The sequence below is a fragment of the Branchiostoma floridae genome, chromosome 4 (genome assembly GCF_000003815.2).
Source record: "Branchiostoma floridae strain S238N-H82 chromosome 4, Bfl_VNyyK, whole genome shotgun sequence".
NCBI classification, from domain to species: domain Eukaryota; kingdom Metazoa; phylum Chordata; class Leptocardii; order Amphioxiformes; family Branchiostomatidae; genus Branchiostoma; species Branchiostoma floridae.
In genome coordinates this window covers 8,945,934-8,967,882 of record NC_049982.1, presented here as the reverse complement: position 1 = coordinate 8,967,882, position 21,949 = coordinate 8,945,934, and the positions used below count along the sequence as shown (strand labels likewise).

The window sequence follows — 21,949 nt, the reverse complement described above, 5'->3', positions numbered from 1 at the left end:
AACTGACAATTGTGAAAATATCCTGAAATGTATTTAGTGAATATTTTTTTTCACTCATTTATTGTTTACTCTAATACTAATAGTTGATCTTTAGCCCTTTGGTATTATCACATACTCAGCTACAATGCCCTGAACATCAAAAGGGGGTTTAAATCATAAAACATATAAGATAGCAAGATGGACAATATCATTATCATAAGTCCCACTGTAAATACAGTATAACTCGTATGAGTGCAACAATATACCGAGGATAGAGATATTTACTGTATAATTGTAACACTGTAACACTGCGTAATTCGCAAGGTGGAGTTTCTTGTCAACGTATAGCTTGGTTCTTTCGCCTGCGAAAGGCATTGTCCCTTGTCGTCATTTTCACATTCATAAACCATTAAGAAAACTGTAAGCTTGTTATCCGAGTTATGATATGGGCATATGTACCTCAAAAATACATGCTATGTTTTTTCATGGTAATCTTGAGCTTAATTTCATGTTTATCATCCCCAGAAACGGGACTGAAAAGAGGGTATCTAAAGGTATTATTACTTTGAAGAATACGAATATAACATCTGTCGTTACCCTGTTTAGTGTCACTCTAAAACTATTAAGACATTTTATCGCCATAAAAATGCATATCCAACAAATTTAAAGACTGTGATATATGATATTCAACAACCAGTTTAGAAAAAAAAAGCAAAATAAACTGCATGAAATTCCGAACACTCTTATGGTATTCACGGTATTGAGGTAGCGTACCTTTGCGGTTCACCAATTGTACTCTTCAGAAAATGTCGATCATCAGCATTTGATTGTTTGTCTGTCTTTGTTTGACAGGTAATTGACACATTTCTCCAGTAGTTTTCGTTTGAGCAACGCAAAACACAAATACAAACAGTCATTTGGTGTTTGAATTCTCCTTACTTGGCAGCAAATTCTCATACTATTATCAGACCACCTTTGTGGCTACAAACATGTATTATCGGCACACATACACAGTACGTAATCACAATACATAGCTTGCGGAAGCTACAGACAAGGAACAACAAAGCTAAAGAACGTCAAACGGATATTAATAAAAAAATCAGTATTGGCAAGAAAATAAGCATTGCGGCAACACCAGGCAAGCGACCCTATGGCTCTAACAGCATAATCTCCAAGCAGATCCTACGGTGCAATAAGATAGTATCAAAGCTGGCCAAGGAGTATAGCCGGCCAAAGGGAGTCAAACGGGCACAATGGGTTTGATACTATATTACGCCACGGTGGATCTGCTTGGAGATTACTAACAACATTGGTCATTAATAATCACATCTTGGTACGTCACAGTACTCCCAGAAGATGCGTATATCTCCCACGTAGCACCATGGCTGGGGGCTGCCCGGGTAGGGGTTCCGGCAGTAGTTGTGGTTGCCGATCCCTGCCGACCCGCGCGGGTACGACAGGGTGGACACGTCCCGGTCCAGCGTGTTGGACCAGTTCAGACAGGCGCGGCCGCTTCGGGTCCAGCTCCGGGAGCCTCGGTACGTGTTCCCGTTACCTTGGTAACAGTCTAGAAGAGGAAAATATAAGTCATCATGATTACCTGATATATATGATATATTGCGACTACAGCTAACAGCTAACAATTTCCGTTTCATGTTATACTGCACAGTTTATACGACATCTCAGCCTTCTAGGTCCTTTTGTAGCTTTGGTGGATACATTTATTTGGCATTGTTTACAACTTCATACATACTTAGATATATGCATTCTCCGGAGAACCCTTTCAGACTCGTCTTAAAGTTGGGTACTCTCTTCATCATCATTGCAGAAGGATCTACCCTTTCTCTTCCAATGAGGCTAATTTTTTTAAGTTATCAACTTGAATGTCGACATTCCCTGTCTCGTAACTGTAGTTTATATGTTAATATAAAAACATAAAGTACCGAGAACCGTTACGGTACCTAGTCTGTGCCTGTGCCCGCCGTACCCGTGCACGATCTGTGTGGATTCATGCGGACACTCCCTGGTGCCCAGCCCGTGGTACCCGGGACACATACACCGGCACGTCGGTCCTACAAAACTGTTGGGTCTGGTACACCGCACGTACGAGGGGCAGCGGGCTGGGGGCAGAAGAAATACATACTTTAAAGTCTTGGTTAAAGTCACAGAAACGTCTTATGGATAAAAAGACAAACAGCACTCAATACAATAAATAGCTGAAACCTATCACAATCAACTGTCACAAAGACATATGAAATGTTTCTACGAACATGAGTGGCTGAGAAACCTCTGAAATGTTCTTAACAACGTTTGAATTCCAACAGGTATGAGCTCATAACCAAACGAAACTCTTTAAAGATCTCAACAACAAATAAACAACCAGACATTTCACCCTACCTGCACATTTGTACATCTGATTGGTCATCTTGATGTCCAGGAATGACAGGGAGATGCTCTGACCAATGATGTTTTGATAGGCCGGGTCACGTGTTTCGATGGTGCGCAAGGAATGGCGGTTCCAGGAGAATTCCTGATGACGCAAAAAGTAGGGAGAACGCTTAAATCTTGGAAATTGATTTAGATATGCTTTATTTGCTATTTCTCTGACCAAACAATAGTCACAACATCTAAAACGAAGCTCCAAGAATCAGGCTGCAGTTCATACATTGAAGAAGTGAAAAAAAAAACATCATCAACTTTGTAGGTTATTCATATTCATAAGCATCTGTCATAAATGCCTGATGACAAGACCACAAGTAAAACAAATAATGAATTAAAATTCAGAAATGAACTTACGTTATCTGCGTAGTGCATGATGGACAGGTAGTCGTACGGGATATCGAATGTGTCAATCATATTGTAGCCAAAACGGACGAAGTGGCGATACCTTGGGATTGATTCAAGCATAAAACATGTTTCTATTGACCAGAGATCTTCTATAAGTCAGACAGGAACAGAGGTATTTCAGACAAGAAGCAACAAAATAAGGAAGGAAAACAACATTTTATAAAAATCAAGCAACGGATCTAGTTCCATCGGTTGTGACAGAGTGGATACTTTACGGCGCCGAGTCCCTACCTTCCCCATCGTATATTGTCCCATTGTATCGTGACGTAATTGTCTCTGTCTGGTCGCGCATGCTCATGGAAAAACCCGATGGCGTGTCCCATTTCGTGAACAGCAATGGCGACCTGGGAATACAGACAATAGAGAAACAGATTTTAATGGTTTCAAAGAATCTATTAAGTTCAGGCTTCGTGTGCCCAAATTGTGGCCGCGACTGCCACGCGAGGATTGGCCTACAAGTGCAAAGCCACAAACTGACAAAGGACGCTGTAAACCACCTTAATCCAGAGTGATGCTATCATCTTTCGAGATGGACGGATGCCTGCTACTATTACTAAGGAATCTATATAGATGTTATGAACATGGACATATTGAACAACCTTTGATAACAATGGAAACATCAAGAGAATACTTGACGAAAATGTAGTCACTCTTACCGCGTATTTGCTCTGTAAACATTCGTTGCCCAGGGAAAGCTCCTGTGCAGAGGTCCACCAGAACATGCCCACCTTACTCCAGCAGCTGAAGCAGAAGCCAATTGTCCTTAACAAGACTTGAGCCGTGACAAAGTATGTTCATTTTGCATATGCCAGTTCAACAATCAACAGAAATACATCACTTACGAGACTACCGTAAATATTCCATAGTCGTAGATAGCGGGAATATTAGATCTTCATGGTGGGGGTCAAGCATTTTCAATATCCCCATTATCTTGAATGTATAGTATTCTTTTCGCTCATTATAATCATTCATAAAACATATAGCTAGCATCTATAGCATCTATAATGATGATGATCTATTGCACTCACCCTCTCCCCTTAATAAACTTGATGTAGTTGTCCGTGGGCAGGTTTCTGGCCTGTGGGCTGCCCAGCGGCACGAATCTGAGGCACGTGTGCTCCTCCCAGTGTCTCATGGCTTTGATCACTATGTCCCGGTCATAGCTATCTACAACACAGCATATACACGTCATACACAGGAAATAAAACGTCATCAGTTGTCTACAGCAAAAAGTACGCACGTCAGACACAGGAAATTTGAATGACGTACGTTGTGTATACCTATTGCATATACTTGCACTTGGCAGTGACATAATTTGAAAACATATTTGCTTCACTGAAACTTGTAGAACTTCATTTATTGACGTCAAGGTAGTCTAACCTTCATCGACGTGTCAAGGTAGATATGTCCAAGAACTTCATATAATTTTCCACTTTTTGTATAAGAAAGCGGTTTTGGAAACAAATGATGTATAAACCATTAGTATATGAAATATCCATTCATTTCACTTTTTAGATTAAAAAACTTACTGAATGCAACATCAAAAGTGTATGGAATGATGCCATGTGGCCAGCGCATGTGCGGGTTGCGGATGGCCTTTCTTTTCCGCCGGTGATGAACCACATTGTTGTGTATCGTGTTGTCGTCCTGCATGGCAGGGAAAATCACATGTTAGCTACTGTAGTCCATTCCATAAATGACGGTGTTAATGTATTGGGTGCATTAATACTAAAAGGACTAAAACATGTTAAGTACTATGGGAATGGCATGGTTCAAAGTTTTCCATATAAATGCCGTTTTAGACGTTGAGCAATGTGCGCCTTTCTCACTAAGGTTGAGCTGCCAAACTAAAGACTCAACAAGTAGTTCGGGAGACATCATGGATATGTTTGTTTCTCTCTTTTTTTATCGTACAATATCAAAGACATTTTGCCGCAAACCGAAGAAGTATAACTTTTGTAAGCTATGAAAAATAGTTCCTTTCAAGTGAGGTGATATTGCCAAAGCATGTTCATAACACCATATCCTGTCTTGACATCTCGAGAAATCTCGCGAGACGGACTACGGCAGCTGAAGTTGGGATTTACAAGAGGAAAGTTTGCGCTCTGCCTGTGTCACGCGTTTCCCGACAACCACCACGGCCGCGCCCTGCGTCGTCCAATCGTCATGCTCTCTCAGCGCCTCCTGGTAGTGACCCAGTGGATAGCCCTGCAGAAACACAAACGTGAGATATCAAAATGACATTCTGAGCAAACGACTCAATACGAAGCGAGTCTCTCCCCTGCAATAGATTGTGTTTTGCATGTCTGTGCCTAACATCCGTCGGGAGTTGTTATATGTATTGTATTCCTCAAAGGACTAGACCTTCAGATCAGGGCAAAATGAAACCCTTTACGCTGGTTGGTCAAGTTAGAGCGCCCTGTACTAGGGAGGCGCAGAAAAGGTATAAAAGGAAGAGTGGTCCGATCTCTGTCATACTCGAGAAAAACGAATAAAGTCGAAACCGGTGGAATACCGTCTTTGAGCTGTCATTTTCCCAACGCTACGAATGATGTCAACAGAAAAGCCCAATCAGGAACCTTCAAACCAATGCACATCCAAAGTGATGATGATACTGTATACTATCTGCTGTGCATTAAACGTGATAAAACATCAATGATTCAAAACACATATACGGGTCACATCATAATCTTCTTCTGGTATGTGATCGAAGTGTTCCTTTGACACAGCTGTTATTTCAATTTCACGAGTAACTTCCACCCACCCCCCCCCCCACCCCCTAACAACTGCCTAACGAGAAGGGAATTCCAAAGTGGTGGATCTCCAACGTCCCTGAGTAGAGGCGATTTTGTCGTGCTGCGTGTGCCATTTTGTGTGCGTTCCATTCCTTAGCCTGCAGTAATGGAAACTGAAATAACTGGATACTTTACGGGCTCTTGTTCACTCAACAGGTGAAGAAATGTGCTGATTGAACAAGATCCTATGAAGTCCCGAGGGTTGAATGATAATTGGACAGCCCAATCGAACCTGTTCGAAGTCTTGCAACATATAAAGCTCGTGAGGCTGGATGTTTGCAAACATGGAAGGAAAGAGGCCGAACATTTGTTTGACAGAAAACAGCCAAAGGGCATCTGATACCTGGCAGCAACCAAACATGTTTGGGGTAACTGAAAACATCAGTTGACAATCAGTGCCGTACAGAAACTAACAAGGCCCAGACGGGAACTATGTCTTTCACGCGAGGGCAGGTAGAAGGGCACAGAAATCACTTATGAATTATCCTTTAATTTACCACAAGTAAGCTGCTTTTGTAACCGGCGGAGACCTCTATTCAAATCAATCAATTTCTGCTTTTGTTTGAAATTGTTATTTTTAATCAGCACTGCTGATTCACTTGTAGCAATAGCTTGCAACTGGAAGCCGCGATTTAACATCAGCCCTTTCATTTTTGTCAACTGGCATTTTCTGGAAATCACTTTTTTTTTTTGGCTGAAGGACAAATTAAACAAAACGAGGTATTTTCTTACAGAAACTGTTCGCCATGATACTGCCAAAGTGACAAATGTTCTTTGTCACAGGTAAAAGGAAAAAATCTTGTCAGCGAAATCAAAACACCTGTCTTTTTTTTAATACTTCCCCAGTAATTCCCTGTTTGTGCAGACTCAGTAGGGGTCACACGTACGCCAGACATTTCAGCCGAGAGGTGCCCTAATGTAGAACGGCTGGACGTGTTGAGGTCATCGCTTGGGCAGATTAATGGTTCTGAGCGGAAGTCTATAATCTTCACCTTGTAACATAAAGACACGCCTGTTTAATGGCGCATGCTGAACTTGGTAATGGACACATTGCGGATTGTAATGATTTGAAAAGCTCCGTTTCTGATTTCGCGATAAACCTAACCTGCCTGTCGCGTGAGTGGCTAGACCTCACGTAATCTTCATGAAAACTATTTTGGCCTGGTAAGAAAGCAAAGCACATTCACCTAAGCAAGGTCCATGAACGCATAAATGGCAATAGATAGTTTTACTGTTTCATCGGTTACTTAACTGTCTTAAATGACACAAGTTTTGCAGACGTAAAGAAATTTTGTAACGGGTCGGTGATGACGTATTCTGAAGGCCATCTCGTTAACATGTTTTATGTTCTACGCCGGAAGGGGAGGGCAGCTAGCTACGTTGATCCTTCCGTACTCCGAGGGCTTGTATTAAAGTGAACAGCTGTCTTATTATTTCAGGATTTAATAGTTCCTAGATTGTTCCAAATCAGCACGGAGTATTAGTAACAGTCGAAGGGCAGCGACACAATGTGCTGCAATTGATGTCCCCTAGATTTGTCGGAATACTACTATGTATCGTTGAAAATCACGGCAATTAAACCCAAGTACCATCAAAATGTACCTTAAGAACGAATGACTGACCGTAATTGGGGAAAAAACACATTCTCCATTATCTATGCCAACGTCATTATAATGAATATCTACTGTGTTACGTTCGTAGCATGATAATGTCCGAGTCATGGTATGGGGGGTTAACTTTTCAAACATGGTTTTAGCAAAGAACTAAAACATCTTGAAGAGTACGAGTACATGCACAGGGAGGGCAGATGGAGTCCCTGCCTTAAGCCTCATGTTGAAGGGTTTCTCGTGCCCTCTTTTTGGGCGGAAGAGAGGAGGCTTACGGGATCAACCTGCATGTTTTACTGCGGTCAAGGCCAGGCCCTGTGGTGACAAGGGACTACAATAAACCATGGAACCGTGGGGTGAGGTTAAACTGCACGGTTAACCTGACCAGCCATCACGGTCCGCATCGACACCACACCTGTGCGTGATAATTGTTTATCTAGGACGTGCCGCATGGGGGCCACCAGGCGCTTCGGCAGGGCTGTTACCGGCCCATCACCCATCGCGGTCTACACCCCTAGCCACCCATTCCTCAGTACTGGCTCATTTCACTCATTCATTCTACAGATCACACTTGAACCGAAGTTTCCGAATCAATTTGCACGCAGGATTCAACACAGATTGACCGGAACGAGATATGTCCGTTGTTGCAATGAAAGACGGAAGTTCGGTCACCTCTGCCGTCTACTGCCATGCAATCTCTATGGCAATCTTGTATTGGAGACCTGAACTAATGGTAGGCTAGAAGGTACATATCAGGTCTTGCATCACTATTCCCCCACAGAACAACTTCCCTGCGAGTAACAATGGACTTCACTTTGTTTTTAAGAGACAATCAAAAGGCAGTAACCGAAAGTTGACAATGACGCACGTACGTAGCGCTTTCCCCGTCCTAGAAGAAATGTAGTCGTTGTACTCAGAGTATGAGCCTACGCATATTGATGCCCATAGCCTGATTAGATCGCGCTTCTTACGCCCATTTTACGTTACTTCATAACTGTATCAATTAGGAAACAACATGTAAAAGGGGACTCTTCTTCGGATGCATTTGATTAGGCCTGTGACTTGGCTTCTATTAAACATGTCCTTTGGTATAGGTCTTAGAGCAGGATTTCGGCAAGTCGCCGAGACAACCAAGCCAACAGAAGTACGGAGTTTCCCACGCCCCGCTGGAGTCCGAGCGAGCCGTCCGTGAGCCAACATGTGTTTCGGATGGTCTGTCCTGTGACTGACGCTCACCCCGGGGTCGTGAACTTGATGTGGGATGGAGGCTATCTTTAGCCTGCAGGAAATGCAGACAGAGCCGTTCTGGCTATGATAGTGACAGCGAGTACCGTTTCCATAAATGAGATGTCAGGTCGGACCAAAGCAAGTAAATTTTATGGATAACATCCCGTGCAAACCGCACAGATAATGAGATAGGGCAAAAAAAAAACACCAAAAAAAAAAAAAACGAGTAAAAAAACAAGATGACTGAATTTCGAAAATCCATAACATTTCCTTGCTGTAGTCTTACGGATATGGCTGACCTATCCTGCCTTGTTTTCATGTAAAGGCCGCGGATACAGTAAGCAAATTCAGTACGTGGTGACTGTATACGTAAAGTGTCAAATATATGCAGCACGCCTTTTTATATGCCAAATGTCCTGTTGTCCCAAAAGCAATAAAACAGCCCGTAATTTCATGACAGCGATATTATGTTGGTTCTTGAATTTCTTTCTCCTTTGAAATATCTAAGTCTGAGATCAATGCAATGTACAAAATACAAAATCGTTTTATCTTACTTCCACTTTGTATGTAGCGTAAACCCTGTCAGAACTTTTGCAGTATCATCAAGTTTCCCTGACACAATCCTTGAGATCTGTGATACCGGAGAAAGACGTTTTATAAACCTGTAAACGCTACCTGAGTGAAATGCCTTCTCACTGCTGAATACACAACATCAGCCTAACCTTGTCATCTAACCTGAAGGTCCCTTACGTACCGTATTGGCAAAATGCTTTTACAGCTGGTTTATATACATGCGCGAAAATCATTCCAGGCTTTGGCGGTAGAGATGAGGTATGCCACGGACAGGTGAACACCACATGTCAGGGAAAGATGATAGAAAGGATCCAGAGACGATCGCTGATGTGGAATGTTGGTACCAAGTGAAAACATACCGCTATCTGTCTCAAGAGCAAAGGGAAATCATCTTACCTTACCTTGGTATCACATAAAGGATTCAGATTTTTGTTGTCGTGAACGTTGACGATTTTCCGACAAAATAAGTGTAAGGATAATCATTGTAACTTACATCGATAATTGGAATGTGAGCTTTGTGAGGAGTATGATGGAGGATGGAACAGAGACCATAGTCTATTTTATGATGGATTCTTTAGATAAGGAGAGTTGATGCCCGTTATGGCTATCATATGGGCGACAGAGTTGTCTGGAGGGAAAGATTGGACCTGGTCCGGGCAACTCGCCCGTGATGATGATGGCTATCATCATGCTAAATCGTGCAAGTCTAGCTATCACTCCCGCGACATCTTGCACTTATCAAATCTGGAACTGGTCTTGGTCAAGACCTTGGCAAGGGTCACAGCTAAGGAGTTATCAGTGACGACTGAAACATGACACATATGGGTTTTCCACTCCTGCAGCAGGGGGGGGGGGGGTGTTGATAAAAGATAGTGAGATGAATAGAGATAAATCCGAACCATCCCATCCCTGCTCTTAAACCTCAAATTGGAATGACCTACTTGTCACTTGTCACTTTGAGCCTTCAGATAAAGCGTCCTTTCTATCTTCGCGAAATCAAACTCAGGGATGAAGATATGAAGTCAAATTAAGGAAACGATCATGGGCCAAAACATGCCAAGCTACGTCAGCTTTATGAACGGTCAAAATTTCTGTCTCGTAGTCAGTAACAGAATTTAAGCCTTTCGGGAACGTGTGAATTCGGAAGCATAAAACGTACACCAGCTTCTCCTCCCTTTGAATTTGAAAAGGGACTTGAAAGACAACATCCTGATTCCTACATCTGTGCGCGCGCGACAATACTTGCCAACAGGTGTCATGGCGGCCATCATGGTGAGGCCGTCGTGACCTTTGCCATGACCCTGACCATGACACACCTTCCGGCCGATGACCGAACAAATAACTGGTAGCAGGTATGATGGGAGATTGACACCTCCTGTTGTTTAAACGTTTCTCGGCGGGACTCACTGGGAGTAAACTCCGACTTCCCCACCAACACACACAAGACGTGACCTTTGCCCCCGAGGTCCTGATCCAGATTCTCCCTGTCATGTCGCGTGTTGACCACCTGACCTTCGCAGACATTACAAGGACTCCTTTTACATACCATAACGCCACATTTGGTGCTCCACATTTCTATGTTTATTTCATTCTAACCTAGATTTTTATAAACGTTATGACAGTTACACATACCCGTTATCGCTAATCTACTGTGTTGACTTCTGTGTTCAGATTTTTTGGTTCTATTGCATTACCTTAACACAACACTTCCAAGGTCATGTGGTACAGGTTAAAAAAAATAGATTACTATCCATTAGATTCTATTGAATTTCGAAAGCGACCCCTGTCAAAATGATGTGGTTACATTGGAATTTCTCAAAACGTGTAGCAATAGCGGCCTAGAATTCGACCTACAAACAGTAAGGTCACCAGAACGTACAACACTACGCATGGAGTGATTTCGAAATACTAACATGGGTTCCACAAGGTCGAGAAAGGGCACACAGGATCCTTCTCCTCACAACCACATGGCACGAGGGAACCCGGGAATAGTTCCGGTCTGAAGTGATTTGGGAGGAAAATGATTCTAGTCACGACACACAATACACAATGTTTAGTGTCTAGTTTCAAAAGTGTTGCCTCCGTAGGTACTTGTCGTATCATGCTGAGTGTATATGTACGCCAGGAACTTAGTAGAAATCCTTGTCCGTGTTTACCCTGGGAGCCAGCCGAGGTTTTGGAGGCTCTGTTAATTGTTTGGAGGCTCTGTCCTCTTACCACGCCATGTCTAAAAATCATGTCAAGGCATGAAAATAAAAATCTGATACATGTCCCGTTAACGTTGCCGCGAAACATGGCCGCGGGGAGGACGTCTCCAAGTAGATGAAAGGTGTGATCTAATATTCACGTGCCTGCTGAAATCACAGCACCATGAGCCATAATATTGACATCAAAAGCCTTACAGTGGCTAGTGATCATCAGACGTAAGCGGCATCCTCGACTGGATTAATGTAATTTACAACACAGATAGTTTATTTCGGTTGTAAAGTTCTGGGATGTAAAGTCGAATGAATGAAAAGCACGCTTTCGGCTTCATTTCTTTTCAATGGAGTGTAAGCTACTTTCACTGCTTAGTTGGACAACTTCGCATTCCAGATACACCGTTTGTCTGATTCAGTGAACAACACGGAAAGTCTTATCTGTCCTTCTGACGGAGATGTTAACCTAGAACAAGTCCAAGGTTGACATAGTCATGATGGTCTCAAGGACTGCAGGATAGGGGGCGTGCAGCAAGCGTCAGGGGCTGCAGGAACGATGCCAAAGCCTTCAATATTAAAGAATGAGGGGCATTTGCAGTGGATGAGAACCTCGTTAATACGAGGGCGGTTCAAAAAGTAATGCCACTGGTTTTATAACAGGCTCAAGTTTTCATCGAAAGAGTTGAAATTTGGCACAAATGTACAAGACTATATCCTCTTGGGATGATTTAAAGATGACCACACCCTTAAAAGCTTGTCAGGAGATCAGTTCCTCTAGATCTTACCGTTTTAATACTATTGTAGGAAGCTGAGATTGCACCTGTATAATAACAAATATCTATATAGATTACATGCCAAATTTCATGTTTGAACTCTCAATGGTTCATCTTTTACAGCCACTAGAATGGAGCGAGTTGCGAGACAGTTTGATTAATAGCCAAATACGTGATTTGTTGAATAAAGGTTTTTGTAGACTGCTTTTCTATTAGCTAAAAGATGCGAAACTTGGCACAATTATTAACTGTTTTAAGATCAGGAAGTGTGTTAAGTTTGATGTTTCTCAGTTAATAAAAAAAGTCGGTTATGGAAACTTTAAGCAGCCCACCCCTAATCCACCGCTAATTACGCCCCTGACGGCCATACTTCACACCGGGAACGAAAAAATAATAAGTGATTGTATGTAAAAGTTGAAAATAAGCATGTGGCTTATAGAGAACTGCAACTTGATACATATTCAATTTTAGTTTCTTACCGTAGCTACAAGTGATTTACAGACATTATCAATTGCACGTTAATTGATCCTCTAATTTCTTCCGACGGGATAACAAGGCTGTGGTCATCTTGAAGTCAGCTCAGTCACTCAGAAAAATCTTAACAACAAATTGAGATATGTCAATCTCAAGAGGACATATTCTTGTACCTTTGTGCCAAATTTCAACTCATTCGATGAAAAAATGAGCCTGTTATAAAACCAGTGGCATTACTTTTTGAACCGCCCTCGTACTTCCCAATACGATCTCCGGTCAGGGAAGATAAAGGTATAGATTGTGTCTTTCTAGGTATGGTTAAAGATTACATGTAGAATCAATATATAAGCTAGTCAGATTATAGTATAACCACTTGGTTTGTTCAGGGAAAGAAGAAATTAAACGCCTACCACAATCATTCCAATTATCGTTTGGTACTTCATGTCGTGGCCGTTGCCATGAGCTACCCCATGGAACTTGGTATGTTGTTAGCTAAATAAATAACACATTGTAATTGAGTTTTGAATTGCGCATGCATTTTTGGTATGAAAAGATATAGTAGCCCTATCATTAATCATAAATCTTTCAAAGTTAATGCAATTTAATGTTTAATGTAATTCTGGTTTTGTGCGTACAGTACAATTTTTTACAAGGCAGAATGTGTCGTAAGCTGGCTATTATGGGGATAATAATTTGTCAGGGGAGGTTTGCTACCAGACGAGTCGAAACATTTACCTTAGCATGGACTGACTCCCCTGTCCACTTACCCTATGTTTTTGTCGAATTCTGAGATTCCCGCACCCCCTAGGAGAATCCTAGGAAGGCCTGGTGGAGGCTAAATGTGCCCTCGGAAAGAGCACGTGCTCCCGGCCTTGTCCCGCAGAAACAGACGGACCGGGTCCGCTAATGAGACGGAGTGTTCCCAATTAGCCTCCCGCAGCCGATCGACTCTGCGGCGGCTCAGAAGGGAAAGTGAGATTTCTGCGGCGATATCTTGATCTCGGAGCGGTCACACGTTAATCCCCGGCGGTTTGTTCAATGTCGGTCAAGTGTCGTGGAGCTAAACGAGCGGGCAGTGCATAGATGTTTGTATCATGTCATACTTTGCTTGAAATTTACTCTGTGTTTACTTAGAATTAACGCCTTGATGCGAATACTTTTATACGTTCTTTTTCAGCTTATAGTTTAACTTAGCACACGTTAATGATTAATCAATTAAGGACAAGATTATTCACTTTTTAATGTAATATGTGTAGTGCCAGGTACCTACAACATCTGGAGCGATTCGAGTAATGCTGTTTTTATATCTGCAATTTAATGTCAATCAATCTGACGAAAAGACAACCAGTCCATCTCAGAAATGGGGAGCCCCAAAAGACTCAAACGAACAAATGCCGTTATCTAGTCTTATCAATCGTCAAAATTTCAAACACTTAAAAATACGTCCAAAACTGGATCGTGGCGAACTATGCACATACCAAAGTTCACTGCAGATAATACGCGAGCCTTCATGATATTCCGTATTGCCTTACAACAGTACACAGAAGGCATGTGTTTATTCCTTCACGTCTGGGGTTATTGCATAATTGAAACGATTTGTGTAAGGGACTTCTCTTTCAAACTCAGTAAAACAAATCCCCTATAATCATTAAACAGGCCGCTTTCCAGTAGCCCGAGTGAGTGTGCACACGTGGTACCTCCATCGTGTATCTTCTGTTACAGATACCAACGTTTATGGAAGCAATGTCCCAACGCCGCCACCGGCACGCCACTCGTCGCGCTCGGGATTCCTCCAGCGATCTCCCGCGGCAAGCAAACCAAACAACGTGTCTACTGAAACCCTGGCAACACTACAGTTATAGCCGGCACAGTTTTAGAAACAAGGCCCATATGAGGAGGGGAGGCGGTGGAAATGAGAGCTTCATGCTGGCGGACTGCTTATAAAGTTCGCATAGCGTAACACAAGTCTCCAGGTCCACTTACAGCTATCCAGGGTAGCAACGATATCAATCTATTTGGATAGGCCCATACCGAAACGAGTGATTTGTTACCTTCGTTAGGCTGTCCTTCCCCCACTCCACGAAAGAGTCATTAATAATACGCAATTGGTTCATAGAAAAAAGACGCAATGCATTGGCATCATATACATCATATACCCATATGTGTTAGCAAACGTCCCCGCCTTGAAGCATAAAGTAGATATGAAGTACATTGCTATAGCAGAGGTTTTACGGGAGAAGCGTCGCTAAGCATAACTCTATATTTAGTATTCCACTGAGACATGGATTTAGAGAGCTCCTCCAAATAAAATAAAGGACTATACGTGTTAAAAAAAACTGTCTTAGTAAGACTGCAAAACCCAAAGGCCGGTGCCTGCTCGAACTCTTTAATCTATATGTGGCTTACCTCTCTTAGTAACGATACGGAATTTCTGGCCAGCTGTCGGTTCAGCTTTCCTATCCGACCCGACGAGCGCTCCAGGACGGCCGCCAGCACCACCAGCGACACCGCCAACTTTGGAACGGTGACAAAACCACTGCAAAGACCCGTGAAACCCTGGGCTAACATTCTCCGAATGGTGAGTGCCCGGTCACTACCGGTGTCGCCGTATTGTTTGAATAACACGGACTGACCGGTCACTGGTATATCTACAGGGGCAGAACATTCACCTTGGAAAGGTCCGGCGTATGCTAATGAGATGACGTCAGACACAGTGACGATAGAGTCGACCAATTAGGAATGAGGAAAGGAGGAGAACCATATTGAAGGCAATTTCGAGTTGACGGATTTGTCAAGATCCTAGATTGACATTTGACATTTTTCCAGGTCTTGAGACTTCCTTGAGACACAACTTGAAGGCCGGGTCTTTGTAACGAATCACATGTGTTCTTTGTAACGTTTTTGTGATTTATCCAAAGAGTCCCCGGAAGCCCAAGGGATGTCCAAAATCCCAGACAAGGACTGCAAACAGATAACCCAGAAGGTTGAAGACATCCTCGCATCAAAGTAATACGCTATCGCTGATTATCGCTGATTATCAGCCAGCGAACCACAAAGATATGGTCGACGCGATATCTTACGGACCAAACAGGTGCATGTCCCAGACTTGGTGATACGTCAGTGCAATGACCCTGCATCTAATGCCCCATTTCCTCCTGTAGTCACTCCAACAGGGAGTGTGAGGTAAGACACGTCTAAACATGACCGGAACGTGCGCGACCATGTCCATGGTTACTGGGAGAGTACTGAACTTGACATACCCATGGACAAATGGACATATACTTGTCTAGATTCCGATATGTGATGCTATGGAATTCACATGAATCCCTCCCTGCATGAATTCAGTACTACTATCTTCTTGGCACCACGTGACCCATCAAAGTAAGTGCAAAAGAAAGCAAAACTCTGGCTTCAGTCTGGTTGTCTGACTACTTCCACTAACTGTTAAGATATGGTCTTCCAATACAAAATATCATCAGCCGCCATAACATTTGAGAAGTTTTTGACTTCGTCACCGTTTATCAGAGGATGCTCGGTCTGTGGTATAATTGTCAGACACATGTCTGATGTTCATTGCACCCTGCCACTCGACTGTGATCTCTGGTGCTTTTATCTTAGGCCATGATGGACCAGAGGGCTGAGAATGCGAGGATATCAGGTATATGGTAGCGGGGCTGGCCACTGCAAGGACAAAAATGGAGAAAGCTAAGAAAATAACTCTTTGTAGATTTTTTTTCGGTAATTACCCCAACTCCAAATTTGTATATATAGACCGACAACGATGGCGACATGGAACTCGATAGACCTTCGGCTACCTACAGTAATGCCTTCTGATATACACTAACGTCTGGTCTGGCTATTTGAGAGAAGATACCACAGATTTCGTCAATCTTGAACAGAACCTTGTAACAGATTCCTGACAGGACGCTGAAAAGACCCAAAACCCGTATTTACGTTATACATCGTCAACGTCAACGCTCCAAATTCAAGGACATCAAGATTAGTTGGACCTTCAGACAGGGAAACGATGCAGATAAGTTTCCGGCAGAAAATAAACTGAACGACCTGTAACATCCTTGTTGTCACAGTCTGGCGATGCTAGCTAGCATGCTGGGAACATGTTGGTACTGACTGAGCACGAAAGTAAGTGGACACATGGACGGGCGTCTTGATCGAGTCTGTATCGTATGCCTGTCAGCCGAACTTGTCAGTCCAAGCTACTGTTTCGCTGTCCTAGCCATGGTTTCACAGTGATTTCATAGGATGCATCTGTTTGTGAAGCATACTTGTCAGTTACTATACTACAAATGTGTCACCAGTCTGTGTTATGAAAAGTATCACCTTGGATATTAAAGAGGATAGAGGATTATATTGTTACAGACTAGAGAGGGATTTAAAGTCGCTTTGGCTTGCGTAAGGAATGCAGCACCCGGGTATGTGAGAGTGCTTTCCGACTTCGCCTTACGCGTGTACGGTATCGTAGTATATACAGGCCCTTGTCCTTGATTCAGCGCTCTCTTTCGAAACTTTGTTGTAGTGCAGGAAACAATAATTGTCACTCTATCGTTGGTATGTAAAGCAAACGTTAGGATACATAACGTTCTCAAAACTACATGTACCACAATGTTATACACTACGAGGTAAACAGAGCCTTTAACACATGGAATCATGAAATCAAATAGTCTAGTACAACCATCATGAGACAAACTTGATCTGTTAAAAAAACCTCCTTGTTCTGTGTTACGCAAAATCCGCTGTTGTTGTAGGGGATGGCAATGTTGGGCGGGCCATTACATCAGGCTAATACGAACTCTGTACTGTAGCAATCAGGGCCATGTGTTCCAATGTTTGTAGGAGTTTTCAAGGAAGATGATATCAAAGGTCGGCCCTTAACGATCACCCCGTCTGATCGGTTTGAACACACAGCTTGTCTTCGTTGTCAACTCCAGTAAATCTCACCCGCTTCTATTGACAGCTAAGACCGGCAGGTCACTCCTGTCTCACATAGCCGACCATGACTTGCCGCGACCCTCTCCAGACCACGGTTGCATAGTCGTGAGCAAAGTCTCATAGTGGTTGGGAGTTAGCCGACGTCGGTGTGATTGCCTACTTGTCTTTCAAAGTCGAAAGCGCCGACCGACTACTAGACTATACGTATGTTTTGCAGAAAAAAAATCGGGAAGTCATATTCTGCTAGGACGGATCCCAGTACGGAGCTAGAATAGGATGGATTACAGGCTACAGAACTCCCAACCCAGCGCAGACGCTAGTTGGGAAGTGGTCGGGAGCAAAGTCGCGGGAAGGTCCTGCATATGTGGCAGGGGTTTTACAGCTGTAACTAGCTACGAGAGCTGTGGCAATGTCTGCCACTTAAACTTGACTCGTGTGTTTAAATTTCCAAATACATCGTCTCGTGACATTACCAATATCTAATGAATAGTTTCAGCCTTAGACTAATGAAAACCAGGCATTTGAAACCCGAAAAGAATCCCATTTGATATTTTGGTTTCTGTCAGTGATGATACAGACAGACAAAAAGTTTAAAAGGTTAATAAAAAGATGTTGTAAAGGTAAGTTCGTAGTCTCAACTTTGGCTCATTAAATGAGACAAGTGTGTCCCCCGGTTATAACCTTGAGATAAGCTTGTCTTTAGGCGCCAAGAAGACGGCTTCTTTAACGTGTTGACGTTTGACAAGAAGCCAAAAGGCCATGTTGTGGGTCGTTTCCTTTTATCAGCAGTTGACAGTAAGGCAAGAGTAGAAGCTGAATGATAGAACATCCATGGATACATTTCTCTAAAACGCATATGGATTTATACCCATGATTGAATACACGTGCTACAACAGCAAACAGTAAATGAAGGGGAAGTGGCAATAATAATTTTGTTGTGTAGCTTTCATAGTGTACTAAGCAAACAAACAAACAAATAAACAAGCAAACAAAGCTTTTTTTAGATATCTGAGTAATTCTATTGTCTACCCTAAACTTTGGCAAACTTTCTTGAACGGTATACCCAGCGATGAAGTAATCGTGCCCCCGTATCTATGAAGACGTAACCCAAGACACCATGTCCTATCTTCTGTTCATCCAACTATTCGGACTTGGCAAAAACAACAGGATTAACGTTATGACCTGTGGCCGGCGTCCTTGCGCAGAATTGACGGCGTCTTTATTTACCCTCGCCGACTGAAGAAAGACCTTCTGTATCTCCGTAAATTCTGACTTTATCGTGACTTACAATCCTGGGATAATCTGGGATAATGTTGCCGTGTGTTTTGCGTCAACAAACTAAGGCTTTGGCCGACGAAGAAAGTGAAAACGACGACAACATGTCATCTCCAAGGTTCAAATTGTACCTGCTTTGTCTCACATCTTGACGGTTTTGACATACGTCTGGGTATGTGTGTCTTTCCTGATATATGGTCTGTAACATTGCTCTTGGTGGCGTTACAAAGAAACAGTCACTACCATGTAGTGCCCCTTCTGGGGACAACATACACAAAATACACAAAAGTCGAGGTGGGCAAATTCTTGTGTTGAATAACTGTTAAAAACTTCAATTCAATATATACAAAAGTTATAAGTGCAGATACCCAGATGCAGATAGAGAACCAGGCAGGTGTAGCTTGTAATCAGATTGGCCTCTCTGTTAACTTTCTTATTCTGCAAACTGGGTCAAAATTGTTGAAGTATTATTAGTACAATGAAGACATGGCCACCCCGGTTGAGGTGTCTGCCACCACCCAAAGGGTAGTCTAACAAGACATGTAGATAACCCACCAGGCAACACTAACTGTTGTGTCTACCGGGGTGTTTCACACAGGGAAACGTAAGTGGTTAAAAGAGGACAGAGAACTGGCTGACTTAAATGTGAGAAGAATGCTGCAGAAGGGACATGTGACATTGAACAAAGTGCAGTATGTTGTACAGCGCAAGGCGGCGTTGGTAATCGGCATTTGAGAAAGAGGCCATGACTAATCTCCAAGCAGATACTACGGTGCCATATTGTGGTATCAAAGCTGGCTAAGGAGTATAGCCGACCAAAGGGAGTCAGACGGGCATACACACCCCTAGGTCGGCTTTACTTCTCTACCAGCTTTAGATAGTATTTTATGCTACCGTAGGATCTGCTTGGAGATTTGCCATGACATCCGTATCAAACGTTTGGCTGAGTAGCCAGCGATCTGTTGCCAAACAAAGCAGAGCAGATGGAACACAGAACCCGTCAGACCTTCAGAACAAACACAAGCGCACAGGACACTTCAAACCAAAAACAGGCAAGCTGATATCGAATTGTCTTGGCACTGAATCTATCAGATAAAACCTTTTGTAGTGCAAAAACAAAACAATATCTAATATTTTATAAATGTTACGCAATTGACCAGCTCTACAAAAGAACAAAAGAGTAAGGGTCACGAGGACAGTGAACGCATACCGTCGTTGTCGCGTCGATATTTACAAAAAAAGGACTTTGGAGCAACTCAACTCAACTCACAAATTGGAACAAGACGGCTCGCTTCAAACCATGCAGGACAGATTCTAAACCTTGTGCACGGTAAGAATGTGCCGCACCAGTCTTCTAACCACACACCCGGCCAGCCTGGTTCATATTACTTGCAGTCACTGCTGGCAAAGTTGCCAAAGGTTCCGTCCGCTCTCAACTTGAGGATGTTTTTCCTCGGGGCGGAGAATCACACAGCGTCTTTTGCCAATATTTCTCTACGCAAAAATACAGACCTTGACATCTTTGACTTTCCCAAGTCAGAAATGTGCCTTATTGCATTCCCAGTCGACATGTCTAAGATTTTGTGGCTGCAAAAACCCCAAACCAACCTTTAACACCGCAGCAACAGAATAAAAACAGCAGTTACGTTAAAGAGGAGAATATGATAAAAGCCTTCCTAAATTAATCAAGAAATTTGTTAAACAAGAGAAAAAAAACGACCCTAAGCTGCCACCATCCTGTTGTGACTCGAAAAACTCTCCCACTAACTACTACCGCTACGTCACAGTGACACACCGGGATTTGTAACAATGTTAATGACCCGTGTGTGCCCTCGTTTGCCGGTCGGTTACTCTGGAAGCCTTTTACTTCTCTATGTCATCGATCCCGCCTATATGGCCCTTTATATACGATACTTTTGGGCCATTCGAATTCCCTTCCAAATCAATGCAATGAGTGAAGGTGACCCGGCCGAGAAGCGCTCAGATGTGGCACACTGATGGATGTGTCTATAGATAGCTGTGTATAAACCTCCATATGTACACAGATTAGTCCACTCTTAGCATCGCTAACTCTGCTCGATCCAACAGAAGTGAGCCAGGTGGCGATATGACAGAAAGAGCTACAGCTGGAGCCAATAGCATGATCAGAGTTCCCTCATAAATCTTAAAACGAACAGAATCATGAACCGGTTACAAGTGAACCATAAATAAACTATATGGCATAATGGAACGCTAAAACATGTCGACAAGATCAAAGTGTCCTTCTCAGGGTTGATGCATACATGTAGACGAGAGAGCTAGCATCTAGCGCTGTAGGCCCAGAAATGGGGATCAAGGTGACTTCAGCAAGGTAACGGCAGCGAAATCCAGGATAACATGTATGAAACTCCCCAGTGAATGGAGAGGGGGTCAGGAGTTCTACAAATACCCTATTCGTAAGACGCGAGGTGTCGACCCCGCCAATTGATAAGGACAGATGAAAAGAGGGAGATAGTCATCTTACCTCGGATGGATGGCGGACGGAGGACACGCAGGACACGATCTGTACAACAGACAAGATGACCACCAGCGCCACAGTCTGTTCCATGGTATCGTGCGGGTTTGAAGACAGATCTCTTGGCAAAAGAACGTAGACTCTTCCTTCCACCGCGGCAAACTCAGTCAAGTTTTCCTGTGTCTGTGCCGCTCGTTAACCCTGCTCTTCCTCCGCGTGTCTCGCCCAGCGCCCTTACAAAGTTTTTAACCTTTGCCCCCTGCACAATTTGTAAGGGGTTGCCTACAGCGCGACACGATATCACGTGCCTAAACAGTCGTCCTAAAACCATTCCCCTCTCGGTACTACAGACACAAGTCGCACTTGGAGTACAACTTTAGTTTACCGTGACCTTTTCAAAGATTCAGCAGGGTGGTAATGTCAACGGGAACCGCCGGTAGCTTTTATATAGTCCAACCACGGTTTGATGTGTAGCAACACTGGCTGGAGTGAACACGCGAGTGCCACATGGCACAGAAAGAATCAAGATTGAGTGAGTGGGGGAAGAGTGGCAAGAGGAGAACGAAGATTGTTGTTAACTGTTTAGTGTTCACCTTGATAATGGGTGGAATACAGTTAATTGCACAGCGGATAAACGCACGCTTCTGTTAATTGCTCGAAATCCCCAAATCCCAAACCGGTGCGGTACAGCTGGATAACTTCTCTTTGTTGCACCACCCGGATAATTGCAAGAGGGTCTGCATGGGGGGTCCTGACA

The 21,949-nt window shown here is 43.2% G+C and overlaps 1 protein-coding gene across 4 annotated transcripts; it reads right to left on the bottom strand.

Annotated features, from left to right (window-relative positions):
• Positions 1-56: 56 nt before the first annotated feature.
• On the bottom strand, positions 57-21,549 carry LOC118414382 (blastula protease 10-like). Of its 4 annotated transcripts, none has more exons than XM_035818403.1 (10): positions 21,202-21,549; positions 4,936-5,034; positions 4,356-4,473; positions 3,855-3,993; positions 3,483-3,567; positions 3,058-3,170; positions 2,776-2,866; positions 2,377-2,509; positions 1,941-2,099; positions 57-1,546 (listed from the first exon to the last, which is right to left on the bottom strand). In XM_035818403.1, exons 1-10 carry the CDS (start codon positions 21,283-21,285, stop codon positions 1,296-1,298), a joined length of 1,272 nt encoding a protein of 423 aa, XP_035674296.1. In that variant the 5' UTR covers positions 21,286-21,549; the 3' UTR covers positions 57-1,295. The 4 variants fall into 4 exon arrangements, with proteins under 4 accessions (XP_035674296.1, XP_035674297.1, XP_035674295.1 ...); XM_035818404.1 differs by having other exon boundaries at positions 4,914-5,034; positions 21,202-21,220; XM_035818402.1 differs by lacking the exon at positions 21,202-21,549 and adding an exon at positions 14,880-15,163.
• Between the last annotated feature and the right edge of the window lie 400 nt (positions 21,550-21,949).